The following is a 15,965-nucleotide window of genomic DNA, read 5'->3' on the forward strand; positions in this document are numbered from 1 at the left end:
ACTAGGGCATAGCAGTGGGAGTGATAGGCCTTGGAGCACATGGGTCAGCTGATCCGTGGAGAGGGCACTTCCTTTGGGGAGTCTTCACCTGTAGGTGGAGGGAAGTAAGGAGAGGGTGGAATGAGATGGGGGATGGGAGTTGATGGGAAGGTCAACTTAAGAGAAGGTTTATGAAGCTTTTTTGTTTTGCCCTGTAGCTGCAGTCATGAAAATGATAGTCTCAGTAAACTTTTCTTTTTGCTATATTGGTTTTTGCCTGCTTGTTTTCCTTGTTTGTTGTTGTTGTTTTGGTTTGTTTATATTTTTTGTCTTGAGGCAAGGACACTCTCTAGCCCAGGTGTGTGTGTGTGTGAACACCATTTCATACTCTTCTGAACCCTAGAATTTCTGCTAAAAAGGCACTTTGTACACGATCAAGTCCTTGCTTCTTGCAGATTTTTATTTGTGTTTTTGTTGGCTACCTTTGACAAGATTACCTTGGGAGGCGCTCTGTCAATCATTACTGTAGTTACAAACCTTTCACCAAATAGAATAAACAATTGAATCTTTAATCAGAAAATTGAAAGTTTAAACTAAAAGTTTGAGATCTGTGACACTTCCTTCGATGAAAGGAGCAGTGTCGACTTTCTCCAAAGAGATGTGGGAAAACTCAGTCCCAGCAAAGCAGAAAAGCATCTTTTGGATACAAAAACGATAGAGGTCCAACAACCCACATCTGTTTAAAGAAAAGTGCTGAAAGGCATGGAAAGGGAAAAAATGCTATGGGTTTTTATATTTTAATAAAACACAAAGATAGTATTTACAGAGAGGAGTAATAGCATGTGTGTGTTGGTGACTAATGTTGGTTAAAAGTGGGATTAAAGGGGACACTGTCACACTTAGATTGAACTCTCTCAGAGATGTTTTTCCTGAGTTAAATTGGGACTGAACTAAGATCAATGCATAACTTTCTTATTTCTTGCAGAGCGTCCCTATGTGTCCCAACTGTCCTGCAGTTTCCCCTTGTGACATATCTTAAATCTTTTTAGACAGAAATAAAAATTTACCTATACCTGCAGAAGTCAGTTCTTCAGTACAATTGAAAATGCATTCCTGAGTTTACTAAATATAAAACTGCTTAACCTGAGTGTTCCTAAGTTTTGCAGAACTGGACACCTGGTAGATGGTGGTAGGATTTTAATCTTGACTTGCATCCGAGGACAGAGCTGGTCTAACAGGAAAAGAGACACATGTGTAGCAGTTCCCAGTCTTTGCCGTGAAAAGTCTTGCATTCTTACTGGAAACTTCCTTGAATCTATGCCAAACACTATCGATCACCCTGACAGGCATAAGCACACATTCATTTCCTTTGATACCCCTCCCTCAGATCCTATTATAAAAGCACAGTCGTCTGTGTCCCAACAAACCACCCCAGATCTCTGCAAGACAGGTAAGCTGAAGCTGAAAGGTGATGGGAAATAGACATGGGTTCACCTCTTGCACTGCAGGAGAAGATGGAGAAAGTCCTCTGCCCTCACAAGGCAGTGCTCTGAAACTCAGCAGAGCTTGGAGCTGAAGGCTGAACATGGGTGCTCCATTTTGTTCTGGAATAGAAGGACATGGGTCAAACCCAAACGAATGCTTCCACGAAGAGGTAGACAAGCACTAAAGAAAGAGTCTGTGGTCTGTTTCCATGTCCTCTCTGCCCACGCTCCCTTCTCCTTCACAGGTACCATGACGCCTCCCATGACCCTCTGTAGTGTGTCCTGGATGCTGCTTTCCTGCCTAATGTTCCTTTCTTTGGTGGAAGGTAAACTTGCTCTGCATCTAGCACTGGGTCCCCCTTGAGTATTCAGAGGCAAGGAGAAGAGAAAGGCTTTGGGGAGTCTAATGTGTTAAGTAAGAGGAGCATTCTCACAGGAATCTTCATCATCCTGCCTCATTCTGGAGGAGGTGGATTACACCAAAGTGCAGCATTGCAATGGAGAGAAAGTTTCCCTATGTTGTCAGTGGCCTTTAATTTATGTTGGCAGGTTAAAAAAAATAGGAAAGTGTGAATGTCAGGAATGAACTCTAAGGAAGGAGACAGAGGACAGAGGGTGAACCACATAGGCTGTCCCCCCCCCCAGAGAAGGGAGAAAGTAAAGAGCTATTAAATGCAGGAAGGGTAAAATAGAAAGTCATGTTTTCCCACATGAAGAAGTCTCTTCCCACATGAAGAAGCTGAAGTTGGGGATATGATAGCTCAGTCAGTAAAGCGCTCTTTAAAGCAGGCATGAGGATTCCAGTTAAACACCAGGATCCCACATAAATTAAACGTGACATGGTGTGCATGCTTTTAATTCAAGTCCCGGGGAAGAGGATACAGAAATGTCCATGAGTAATCACTTGATGACCACTCTATCAAAATATATTGCCCAGCCAAAGTCAGTTAGAAACCCTTTCTAAAAACTACAAAGGAATAGGGACTAAGCAATGACTCTTGAGACTGACCTCTGGCATTCATGTCTACATGCTCAGCTCATGTATACAAATACACCCAACACACACACACACACACACACACACACACACACACACACACACACACACACACTTCACAGCCTGAGAACTAGGGAAATGGTAAGAGTGGGAACTCAGGATTATAGTCACAATTTCACAAGAAGCTCTGTTCTCTAATCTCCACTCTCTTATTAACGAACGACATCACTGTCTATTTCTCCCTCTAAACCAGGTGAAGAATCCCAAAAGAAACTGCCTTCTTCACGCATCACCTGTCCTCAAGGCTCAGTTGCCTTTGGCTCCCACTGCTATTCACTGATTTTGGTACCACAGACCTGGCCTGATGCAGAAGTGAGTAGTGACATACAGGGTTGCTAGCAATAGAAGGAAGTCCTTTGGGTCAAGAGGAGTGTTGTATTTCAATCTCTGTGGTTTAATTGACTGAGATGAACCCAGTCGCTCACCTATACTCTACCATTTCCCAGTGGGGTTTTAATATTGTTTCCATTCTGTCCTTCAAACAGCTGTTCTGCCAGATGCATCTCTCAGGACACCTGGCCTTTCTGCTTAGCACTGGTGAAGTTACCTTCGTGTCCTCCCTGGTGAAGAACAGTAAGACCAGCTACCAATACATCTGGATTGGACTCCATGATCCCTCATATGTATGATCCTATCTTTGTCTTGCTTTCCCCCATAGTGCCTTTTATCCCTGTGGGAGAGTCCCTGTGACTTCCCAGAAAAAAAAGGATAGACCTCCAATGCTGGATGGCATTAGAGCAAGGGAAATATCAGTTGAAGAGCTGAGCTCTGTGGAAATCTCAGCGTTTACTTGAAGTCTGTATGCCTGTGGTTGACTTTTTTATGTGTGAGATATTCAAAGATATTTCCATTGATCTCAGGGAGTCTGTACAAACAATTGTCAGGAAATACTGAACAAAGAAACATTCTGTATTTTCTCTTTATAGAATAGATTTTTTTTTTGTTTATTTGTTTCTGAAGAAGCCTCAAAAGTACCCCCACTTGTATTTATCAGGAAAAGATAAATTTTAGTACATCCCAATTTCATTCCATAGTTTTTGTGGTTTGAAAATAGGACAAAGTAATTCTGGAATAATATTCCACCAGAAGGCTCTTGGCAACAGGGTTTGATCATACCAAGTTTGGGAAAGCTAGATATAGAATCGGGTGTTTCAGTAAAGGTAGCATGCGAACAGGGTGCTAGTGAATCTCTGTCACCCACCCCTTCGCACCCTACAGGGCACACTACCCAATGGAAGTGGGTGGACGTGGAGCAGTTCCAACGTGCTGACCTTCTATAATTGGGAAAGAAACCCCTCTGTTGCCGCAGACCATGGTTATTGTGCAGCTTTGTCCCGGAACTCGGGTAAGAACCATTTTCCCACATCCAGGCTGACCATCGTGGCATGACACGGGTTTGAGAGATATAGTGTGGACCTGTGATCTGCCATCTTCTCTCATGGTTCTCTCTGTGTGTCCTCCCCTTGGAAATGCAACAGTGATTAGCACGCTGGAGAGAAGTCTTAAGCCCAGAGTAGAGACTGAGTCATTCTTTCTTTGAATACACAGATTCACCTGCCCCATCCTCTTTACCTCTTGTGTCTCTGTAGGCTTTCAGAAGTGGAGAGATTTTAATTGTGAAACACTACTCCCCTATGTCTGCAAATTCAAGCCCTAGGGCAGTTCTTATTTCAACACCTTGAAAATACTGTGAAGCTCACAAGGACAAGGGAGTGAGTGAGTACGAGGATTCACGCAGAAAGAGCAAGCTCTGCCTACATATCCACCCCAAATCCTTCATACTGTCTCTGCTGTTCTCCCATCAGAACATTCTCTGGGGGCTGTAACCTAAAGGCTCAGAGAACAAAAATAAAACGTCATCAACAATCTGGGCTTTTGTGGTCTGTTTTTGCAGTGAGTGAGGCTGTATGAAGTCATGCGGAGTGTTTATAGAAAGAAATTTTGGAAATCACTGCATCCCAGTTCTAACCATTGTTCCTAAGAAACAGTGGTCTAACTGTATGTCTACTGGTATGCTGTGATGGAAATTTGGACAGGGCTTAGAGAAGATGATGTTGTGAACAGATGAAAGTATTGCCCTTCCTTCACACTGACTGTCCATACATAGCTTCCTGTTGGGACACATGGAGTCTGATGTTATTTAGGCAGTATACCATAAATACCATCTTTGAAGCATAACTTTAATCTACTTTGAACACTCAAACTTTTATAGAATATGCTTTAAAACATATTACTTCTATGGACTTACCATAAAGGTAAAGGTAGAGAGTGTTGGACCTTCTTACTCCCTCATTTCCAAATAATAATAATAATAATAATAATAATAATAATAATAATAATAAACCTTTAAATACAAAATTGACATCAGGATAAAGGTTAAGAGAAGAAGAAGGAAGAAGGTAATAACAATAACTTAAATTAGAAGGAAAGAGGAAAGAAATGGAGAGGAAAGAAAAACGCAAATAAAAACAGGATGTTGAAAAGAGTTCATAAGAGAAATAAAACAACAAAATATTGGCTTGTTCTCTTCAATGTTATACATAGGCTAGGAAAGGTCATCTATATAGATGAGATCCATCAATAGATTATAAAATATCAATAAAAATAAAAAAAATCTATTTCAAGCTGAAGTGCTTGAGTTGAGTGAATCAAAATGATTATTCTAGAAAAGGTTGGGACTTAATTTCCAGATTGTTCATAGGCTGTGGCTTCCAGGTGGCCAGTGCCAGTGACCTTTGACTGGAACTGGTCTGAATGTGTCCCTTCTTTATTGTGTACTGGCACAACTGTCCCACAATACGGAGCTCTGCACATGACTCTCGCTAGAGATCTTTGTTCTGCCTCTGCTTCTCACACCTGTTGGAATTCCCCAGCTGTCCTTCTTTTGAATAGACTAAGTACTTCATAGCTCTACCAGCTGTTCATACTACCATAACCTGAAGTGGCATCTCTCTCTCTCTCTCTTTTTAATTTACTTTTTACATTCCAATTACCACGCCCCACTCCTCCCATCCGCTCCTCAGAGAGGGTGAGGCCTCCCCTAGGAAGTCTACTAAGTGTGTCCCATCATCTCCTTGAGGCAGGACCAAGGCACCTCTCCACCCCCACGCCCTTGTGTCTAGGCTGGACAAGGCATCTCTCCATACAGAATGGGCTCCACTAAGTCAGCGTGTGTATTAGTGTTAGATCTTGGGTTCACTCCCAGTGACCTCATGTATTGTTCCAGTCACAACATTGTCACCTATATTAGGAGAGTTTAGTTCAGTCTCATGCAGGTTCCCCATTTGTCAGACCTGTCTCTGTGATCTCTCACTAGCTCCTGTCAGCTGATTCTGTGGCTTTCCCCATCATGGTCTTGACTCCTTTGTTCATATCATCGCTCCTCCCTCATTTCGATTGTACTCCAGGAGGTTGGCCCATTGGTTAGTTGTGGATTTCTGCATCTGCTTCCAGCTGTTTTGGGAAGAGGGTTCTAGCTTCTCTGGGCTTGTGGACTGTGTAGGCTGGGTATCTTTTGCTTCATGTCTGGTATCTTCTTAGTTTTTTTTTTTTTAAATGGTAGGTATGGTGCCATATGTCTGTAGTCTCAGAACTAGGAAAGCAAAGACTGATGGATCTCAGCTCTCAGGGCTAAATTGAGAAATTTCAGGCCCATGAAACACCCCATAATATAAAACAAGGTGGCCAGAGCCTGAGGACTAACACTTTCTTGTCACCTTAAAAACACAGAAGTAACCCCTGATCCGGTGTACATGTACACTCACACACAAAAATAAACAAAACATAAATGCCAGTGCTAGTCCTACATCCGAGCTCAAGACTTACAAAGGGGTTTCTTAGCCTTCCCCACTCTAGGAAAAACCAGGAAGTAAAGTTTGGGGGAGATGAACAAGCACCTTGCCCAGGCTGTGGTAAGAGTTACTAGTTACATGGCTGACTTCAAAGGATTACTTTTCTCCCCCTTGTCACAGGTCTTGCAGAGATTATTATCATTTTTTTTTTTTTTTGCTTTGATCATGAAAACTTGATGAATGCTGTGAGAAAAAAATTCCCAATGGTAATGTTGGGTGGGTCTCCATAGAAATAAAGACTGTAGGAGTGTCTTCCTCTTACCAAGGATCAACACTTAATCTTCAGACATTTTCCGCATCGTATAGGTGTAGAGGAGGAAGCTATGCACTTGGTTCTTCTGTAAACACCAGAAAAGAATTTTCCCTGTTGCTTCCATTCTCTCCTTAGTCTAAAAAGAATTTGTTAAAGTACTTTCAGATTTTCTTTTTTTCTCGTTGGAAAGAGAGTAAGAAAGCTCTAGACTCTTTGTGTCTGCACTGTTATGGTAAGTTCAATTTTTTACCATATCCAACAAAACTTGCCATTCATATAGAGTGCAGTTTTTAATGTTAGACTACAAAGATGAATCTTGAACTGCTGAGAACATCAGCCATTAGCCTGCACCTGGAGCTCTGACTGTGAGGGATGGTAATGCCTTCATATGGTCACAGTACAACCCTCCATGAGCATGGCCTACATTCGTAGTTACAGTGCAGTGGTAAATGTGCACCATTAGGCACTGTCTGTATAGATAGAACTAAGAATTGTCAGATGTCTCCTCTGCCATTCTGAAAGCCTTCCTCTTATTTGTCATTTGCTTGAATATTTTGATTCCCATTTTCACGTCTTTGCAGAGTTTGTGTCTGCTTCTTGGTTTTAGTTATTCTTTTTTTTTTTTTTTTTTTTTTTTTTTGGTGATAGATATAAAAAGGTCATGGAGTTGTGAAGTTGGTAGGAAGGTGAGGATGATCTGGGAAGCGTTTGGGGAGGAGATCAGAATATATTATATACTACATGCAAAATAATTTCAATAGAAAATTGTGCACAGGACCAGTGAGGTGGCTTGGTAGGCTAAAGTTTTATTTCTCAAGCTTGATGTCTTGAGTTGGTTTGCCCTCATTACCAGGGAAATCAATAAAAACAGCTGGGCACAGTGGCTGCCACTGGTAAACTCAGTACTCCTATGGAGAGATGGGAAGTAGAAGAGTTTGGACAACTGTCCTGACCCTTGTGAGTTTATTATGTGGCAAAAATAAGAGAAACCCTGTCTCAACAGAAAGAAGGCAGGAGTGAATCCCCAAAATTACCCTCTGATCTCCATGGGAACACTGTGATATCCACACACCCATACATGCATACATAACATAGACAGTGATAATAAATAATATTTTAATGGAACACAAAGACTCAAAGTGTGACTAAAGTTTTATTATTGTTCTCTGAGACTCCAGGACACAAGCTACACAGAAATGACCAAGGCAAGATCTGAAAAGAGCCAGTGAGGTGTCTGATGTGGACTGAGGATAGGAATGCTCTTCCTGGGTGAGTCTTCACATTCCATCCCATGTCCATGATGAGCTTCAGGACAAATTCATGCTGTTTGATTTTGGAGAAGCCTAACCACTGAATTTGCAGACATAGGGAAACTTCACATCACAGGTATTATCCCTCCATTTCAGAAATCCTGGAAAAAGAAGGGGGTGAAGTAATTGAGGAGTGTGGATCTTGAGAACTTAATGAAGAAATGCCTCAACCTGTGGCTTCAACTTAAAAGCCACTCCCTCATGCTCACCAGTGGAACAACCCAGAGAAAGGAGCTATCCAAGAAGCCAATGAAGAAGATGAGAAAACAAGACCACTTTCCACTTCCTAGCTCAGAGGTACCCAGGATGTGAGAAGCTGGATGTGCCTCTAGGGGAGGAGGTTCTTCCCTCTCTTACCTGAAGCTCTTGACAAGCTGCCACAGAAACCACGGTCTAAGGCAGTGGATGGATTTCTCTCCCAGTTAAAGTAGTTCATCACATCACCATTATTCCACTCCCATCCACCTCCATTGGGTTGTTCACCCTGACAAGAAAAGAACAAGATAATAGGCGGGGTCCTCAAAGCTGTGCTTGTGGGAAACCTTCAGTGGCACACTGAATCCTCCCAATCTCCCAGAACTCAGTTGGTCATACACAATAGACAAGAGCATAGGAATGCAAGTTACTTTTGTCTCCATTTCTAGATATAAACCTAGAAACTACTGATGAAATTAGGACCACTGAAATTTACTTGAAATATAAATGGTGGTAAATTAACCAATTCCTCTAAAATGGAAGTAGAATGTTTATATATTATTTATTATTGAGACTCCCTGAAATTGACAGTGAATTCTTCCAATGCCTCATGTGAAACCATCAGAAAGTCTAGAACAGATAAACGCTCTTCATCTAACCTCTACGAATCCTCACAGAGCTCAGTTCTACTACTGATCTTGAAGGTTTCCCTTGTCTCAATGTCTGACCTCTGTGTTCTTTAGGATTCTTTCCGGGGATGCTCAGCATGTACCTATGTGATAATAGCAGGTGAGGGGAAACAGAGAAGAAGGAATTGTACCAGGGTAGGATCATGGAGCCCAGTCCAGATGTATGGGTAGCTGTTGCCTGTGCTCTTCACCATGGAGGACAGGAATGAAGCCTCAGCTCCGCTGAGCACAGACACGAGGTGTCCTGAGGGCCTCTTCTGGCAGGCCAGCTGTGTAAGGGGCAGAATGAAAAGAAGATTTAAACTTCACTGGATAATGGCCAGGCAGAGGTAATCGAGAAGCTACACTGAAGCCAGGTATTTATCTCAGACACAATGAACAAGAGATAATGGAACCCAACATTTCCCTATGACCCACATGTACTTTCTAACTCTTAACACTCACTTCTGCATCAAACCAGGTCTGTGGTATCCGAAACAAGGCATAGCAGTAGGAGCCATAAGCCATGGAGCCTTTGGGACAACTTATACGTGCTGAGGGTGCATCCTTCGGGGAGTCTTCACCTGGGTGGAGTAAGATAAATAGAAAAAACAGGGTGGAATGAAAAATGAGATGTAAATCGGTTGGTCAAAACAGGGATTATTTTAGTAGACTATTTCTTGGAAGGAAGTCAATATCAAGCCTTCTTATAGTCTTTGAGACTTTTTAAATTATTATTACTAATGAATAAACAGCCTTGTTTTTCCTCTTCCTACCTATAAGTTCATGGCTCTACCAACTCTGGGCTGATAGGCTTAACCTCAGTTGTCCATCATTCTTCTACCATAGACTTCATTGTTATTCTCCCCCTTGTTTTGTCTTAACAACATAAATTATAGCATCCTAACAAAATGATAAATCTTGTCATTCCACTGGTGGCAGGTCACCATGGTATGTTCCACAACCAATGACATTGAGGAATGCAGGATGTTGGAGCTATTGCAGCAGATTCCCTGTACATACATTCTTCATAATTCCTCATGGGACTTTCCTCTGTTCCATGACTCTAAACACCCACAGGAACTCAGTGCCACGGGCAGAGGAGTCTTACCTTGCACTGGGGACAAGAGCGTCAGGCATGAGAGCAGCATCCAGCACATGCTGGCCAGTGTTATGTGAGACAGCATCTTGCCTGTTAGAGAAGAACAATCAGAGTCACTCCTGGTAGGGTAGATAGAGAGGACATACAGAAAGGACCATCACTCTCTTTATTTTACTAGTTCTGTAGGGAAACACTGATTTTGTTCTATCTTTCCCCTGTGGTCCATAAATCCATGTTTCCTTCTTCCTCTGAGAGCTCCATAGGTAGCCTTGATGCTGTAGCAAAGCTCTGTGTTACATGAGAGCAAGAATCCTCGAAAACCTTCTCCTAGTGAGAGATGGACCCCAGCAAGGCTCTTGACATCTTTCAGCTCCCACTTACCAGTCTTGCAGAGATCTGGAGTGGTTTGCCAGTGCAATGATGGCTGTGCTTTTATAACAGGATCTGAGGGAGGGGCATCAAAGGGAATGACTGGAATTCTTATGCTGGGTAGGATTGCGGGTAGTGCTTGGTATAAACTAGAGGAGGTTCCCAGAAGGAGCAGGAGGTTCTTCCTGGCAAGGATACAGAATTTTCACAAATACAGCCTGCTTCCAGTTAGAAGCCATGCTTTACCCTCAGATGTGAGTGAAGTTTAACCTTCCACACCCTCCTCTAGATATTCCGTGCCAGGAAACATGAGTGAACAGTACTCACTCACCTTCTGGCCTTGAGAGATTCCATGGAGAAGTCAGGTGTAATTCTGATAGGTCTGCCTTTATATGTTACCTGGCCTTTTTCCTTCACTGCTTTTAATGTTCTTTCTTTATTCTTCTGTATGTTACGTGTTTTGATTATTATGTGGCGAGTGGTCTTTTTTCTTTCATCCAGTCTATTTGGTGTTTGGTATGCTTCTTGAACTTTCATAGGCATGTCCTTCTTTAGATTTGGAAAGTTTTCTTTAATGATTTTGTTTAATATGTTTTCTGTACCTTTGAGCTGGGCTTCTTTGCCTTCTTCTATGCCCATTATTCTTAGGTTTGGTCTTTTCATGGTGTCCCACATTTCCTGGATGTTTTGTGTTAAGGATGGGTTAGATCTTTGGTAGATAAATCTATTTCCTCTAGTTTATCTTCAGTGCTTGAGATTCTCTCTTCAATCTCTTGTATTCTGTTGCTTATTCTTGCATCTGTAGTTTCTGATCGTTTGCCCAGTTTTTCTATTTCCAGCATTCCCTCAGTTTGTGTTGTCTTTATTGTCTCTATTTCAGTTTTCAAGTATTGAACTGTTTGAATTGTTTCCTTCATCTGTTTGGTTGTGTTTTCTTGGCTTTTCTTACTTTCTTTAAGAGAATTGTTCATTTCTTCCAATTTTTTTCTTTGTTTGTTTGTTTTCCATTTCTTCAAGGGATTTCCTCATATCAGTCAGGCAGGGACTCAGGGTTGTCCTCCAGGAGAGGCCTGGCGATGGGGGTCAAAAAATCAGGCAGACAGATGGGGACTCAGGGTGGGCCCGCATGGATAGATGGGTCCAGTGTGCTCAGAGAAGATCCAGAAAGTTCCCCAGAGGTGGAGGGGTTGTTGGACCTCCACCCTAGCCCAGTGCTCAACCAGAGCAGTGGAGCAGTGGGCCCTGTGTGGGGAGGGCAGGCTAAATTACGAGTTTCTAATGATGGTCTCCTATGCTACTTCCCATTGTTAGTGAGCTGGTGGAAGACAGGATGATGGCAAAGTTTTGGACAGTTTTCTTGTGTGTAACACTGCTTATCATCACTACATGAGAATCTCAAGAACCTTGCCTTACTTCTTGGCTCTGAACCTTCTCAAGGTTCCTACTGATGGCAACAGAGAAAGCTGGCCTTGACCCTGAAATAGGTGTATTAATTGGAGAAGCAGTATTGAGAACACGTTGGGGATGGGATGGCGTATCATGCCTGTGAGGAGACAATCAGTTTCTAAAAGGAATGCGATTATAAAGAAGACATCCAAACACACAGCTGCCTACATGAGCTTTCTGGTGCTTTTACCTTTCTTTATCTCCTACTAACCTGACTGTCAACTATCCTCTAAACTAGTTTGTGGGGCCAGAAAATAGAGATTTCTTAAGAGTACCTGAAGAAAGGGCACTTAAGTGAATGACGGGAATGCATCTGATAAGGTCATGGGTAGGGTTTGTCATTGCTTCAGGAAATTTTCCACTACCATTGGGTTAGTTAAGAATATTTCCTCTTTCCAATTAGTGTGTCAGCTTTTTCTTCAAGTTCTGTGAGGAATTTTTTCCTTAGTTCCTTCTTCACTGTCTGTGATATCAAGTCTTAGATGGTCAAAGTTCATGTCAAAATAAATTGCTTCTAGAATCACCAAAAAACTTACATTTCATCTAGCTAATATGATTATTAAATTCTAATGAGTCCTAAGAGTAGCTGGGCAAATTAATGAGAAGTAGCACCAACATTTATAGTTATATAAGAAACAGGTTTAGAGCAGGCATGAGTGAGTGCTGTCTCTGAGGTGGGAAAAGAGGCAACCAGGAACCCTGATACTTAATGCACCTACAGTGAAATGATACAGACATAGGGACTCATGAATAGAGGCTAAAAGAAAGGACAGAACAAGCATTGTATGAAATTTACACAATATGTCATCACTTATAAAGCACACCTCGACTTCAGCAAGATGTAGAGCTCTTAGGCTACTCTTGAGCTTCCTTGGAAGATGGCCACTGTCTAGGATTAAAACTATTGCAAGCTCATTTTCATTGGGAAAATAGCCAGTTGCAAGTAGATGTGCTTAAAGAGGGGTCAGTTGTTGGATCTGTTTTTTGTTAAGGCTGGGAATTTCTTCAGAATTTGACCCTGGCACTGCATAGTTTGTGAACAGATGTAGGAACCTATAATAAAATTATGAAAGTAAGTTCATAATTTATAAAATCAAGTCTTAAAACTCCATGGAACCGCTTCATGTAATCTAATCACAATTATGGACATCATAATTATTTCCTAAAATAAAGCTTTTAATATAAGGTGCATAAGGGACTATACAAGTAATAACCTAGTCCTGCTATGAGCTTAGGTGGGCAAAGCCATCCGGTGGAGACTTTGTAGACAAATTTTCAGTGGGCTTTATGACCTGAGGTACTTCTCTGCGATCCGCATGGTAGAGGGACATAACTGACCACAGCAAGCTCCAACACACACACGTCTCCATCTCTACTATACTATATATGTATATGTATATATTATATATATATGCACATATATTTGTATACATATTTAAGTAAAAATTTCTTGTGTTATTGATGTTTATGGCTAAAAAGCTATCTCATGGTTATTTTAAAATATCTTTATACTTATGATATTTTGGGTAAAATAGTATATGTTTAGCTTTCAATTAATTCAAGAAAAATTAGAGTTAAGCTGAAAAGAGAGAATCAAAACAAATATTTTATATTTTAAAACTTAATAACCTAAAAATAATAGATAGGAGTGAGCATCTATATTTGTTCTTTACTATGTGTTTAAATTTTTCTTAAAGAATATTCTAATTTAATATACAAGCCCCTATTCAATAATAACACATGTCACTTTCCTATCTTTATGATAAAAAATACCATAACAGAATGATATTTATTATGTAGAATCATATATTCATATAGATGTATCGAAAGAAAACGTTATAAATGTAAATAAAAGAGTATGTACAGTTCACTCTCCTCCTGACAGTGATAGTATCATCCTTCTGTGAGAACTCTTTAAACTTGGTCATATGTAATCTCAAAAAAGAAAAAAATACAAGGAATAATTTAAGAAAAGCTCAGTTATGTTTTGTTTATAATTGAAATAATGTAAGATCCCTAATAAACCTTTGGGATGTGACATCTAGAACTGCAGTGTTAACACCTTTGCTTCACTTGTTCAGTTTCTGTGCTTACTAAGTTGGCCTTGGGATATTTACAGTTCATTTCTTGGCAAGAAAGGAATTCTTATTCTTGAAATGACCCAAGATAGATTCTAATGTTCTTTTTGTCAAAAGATAAGTGATTCACTTTATACATTTTGTTTATCTTCTCTCCCATGTCAAATAATGCTTCATGTAATTATATTTAGAATACTCGTGGGAAATGACCCCTTTACAAGAGCCCAGTACCCTTGTTCTAAGCATGGCACATGTGGAGAGTTACTGGAAGATGTTGTGTCAGGTTCCACGTCAAAAATATCCTTGGGTTGATACTTACTGAATATAGGCCAATAAAACATGTTGCCTTAAGATACAGTAATCATATGTCTGGGTGCTACTTTAGCCCTTTTATCTTATTTTATGGTGATCAGAAAAAATGACAGAGATAAAGTAAGGCTATATGATCCTTGTAAAATGAGGGAGAATGACAGACTACCAATAAGCAAATGTATTAAAGGAACTGGAAAGCTGATGTTGATTGCTGGAATTGAGGTGGTCATATGCAATCATTGAACTGTGCCTATCACATGAACTGTGCCATTATGGGGGCCAATAAACTTTTATCAGAGAACTTTGTCAATTCTTCTGATTTCCAAATCACACATTGAGCTTGGGGAAGTTCCATGTTGTAAACTATGTTAACAGTAATGGTAGGAAAAAATATTCCAATTCCAATTACATATTTTAAAAGACTTTGCTCATTGTTAGTTTTTATTTCAGAGAAAACTAGACATAATAGCAGTAAAATCAAAAGTTATTTTTCAGCCTCATTGCCCTCATGTTTACTCCAACAGTTTGCTCATGTCAGCCTAACATGATTTCATGCATCTTTTGGTAGGAGATAAAAACAATGAAAATATGTACTTCTTTGACCATGGTACTCTTATTTTTGTTATGAATTATTCTATGATGCGAAATCTTTAGTTACAAGTGATCACATATTGTCATCTTTCTTAGTATCTGCTCCTTCCACCACACCTCTTGGTGCTGGGGATTGAACAGGGGACTCACACATGCTAGACAAGCACATAAATTCTTAGATAAACACCCAGCCTTCTTTGTGCTATTTACCTTTGAGTCAGAGTTTTAAAGTCCTCAGACTACCTAAAATTTGTGATGCTCCTGCCTCATGATCATGAGTAAAAGAAGTTAAAACCTGTGTCACTAGGCCCAGCATTTATCTTCAATTTTTTCAAGAGAAATAAAAGAGAAATCTAAAGAAATTAGAAATAACACAATAGAAGTCCATCATTTTTATTGAAATAAAACTTTTCATATGCTATATTTTGATTATGGTTTTGTCTGATCCAATGACTTCAAGATAGATTCTTCTTTCTCTGTTTCCATCCATATCTACAACTTTTCCATTTCTCTTCAGAAAATTGGCATCTAATTATAATAATAAAATTTCCGAAAATAAAAGTAAACCAACGGGAGCAGGACAAAACAAACAAAAAGAAGCAAAATAGCCAAAGAAAAAAACACAAGAAACATATAGATTATGAAGCCACACACACATTTGTACCTACAAGAGTCCCACAAAAGTGAAAGACATAACATATGTTCAATTGACCTGTAAGGCTAAGACAAACATGTAAGCCTTGACAAAGCATTAGTAGACAAAGAACCTGGAAAGATGTCATTGAGTTTGCTTTGTATTGGCCATCTACTGCAGGGTGTGGGGCCTGATCTTAAGAGTGGTTTGAATCTCAAAGTGAAACTCCATGGGAAGAAACTAACTTCTAATTTTTTCCTTTGTAAATGGTTACTAACTGGAGTTACCTTCTGAATTATGTATGGGGTCTTGTGTCCACTTATTGTCACAACCCTGGGACTCCACCTACTATAGATCTTTGCAGGCCCTGTGCATGCTGCCCCAATCTCTGCGAGTTCATATGTGCACTGGACACACTGTTTAGATGACCATGTTTCTTTGGCATCTTCTATCCCTTCTGGTTCTTATACTCTGAGCCCTGAGGGGAGGGAGTTCATAGAATCATCCCATTTTAAGACCAAGAGTTTCAAGACTGCTTACTTAGCACATTTTCTGGCTCTGGCTCTCCATTTACTGTAGGAGGAAGTTACTCTGTTGACAACAGCAGAACACTGATCTACTAAATATAACCAAACA

The 15,965-nt window shown here is 40.4% G+C and overlaps 2 protein-coding genes across 2 annotated transcripts; one reads left to right on the forward strand and one right to left on the reverse strand.

The window, feature by feature from the left end:
* Nucleotides 1-1,713: 1,713 nt before the first annotated feature.
* LOC127235817 (pancreatic beta cell growth factor) lies at nucleotides 1,714-4,177 on the forward strand. The gene is made up of 5 exons (XM_051203254.1): nucleotides 1,714-1,789; nucleotides 2,714-2,832; nucleotides 3,006-3,143; nucleotides 3,739-3,865; nucleotides 4,110-4,177. The coding sequence occupies exons 1-5, from the start codon at nucleotides 1,714-1,716 to the stop codon at nucleotides 4,175-4,177; spliced, it is 528 nt and encodes a 175-aa protein (XP_051059211.1).
* Nucleotides 4,178-7,864: 3,687 nt separating this feature from the next.
* LOC127235818 (regenerating islet-derived protein 3-beta) lies at nucleotides 7,865-10,622 on the reverse strand. The gene is made up of 7 exons (XM_051203255.1): nucleotides 10,600-10,622; nucleotides 10,281-10,343; nucleotides 9,909-9,989; nucleotides 9,263-9,407; nucleotides 8,950-9,087; nucleotides 8,292-8,418; nucleotides 7,865-8,035 (listed from the first exon to the last, which is right to left on the reverse strand). The coding sequence occupies exons 1-7, from the start codon at nucleotides 10,620-10,622 to the stop codon at nucleotides 7,968-7,970; spliced, it is 645 nt and encodes a 214-aa protein (XP_051059212.1). The 3' UTR covers nucleotides 7,865-7,967.
* Nucleotides 10,623-15,965: the final 5,343 nt, after the last annotated feature.

This window comes from Phodopus roborovskii, unplaced genomic scaffold, assembly GCF_943737965.1.
Source record: "Phodopus roborovskii unplaced genomic scaffold, PHOROB, whole genome shotgun sequence".
NCBI lineage: Eukaryota > Metazoa > Chordata > Mammalia > Rodentia > Cricetidae > Phodopus > Phodopus roborovskii.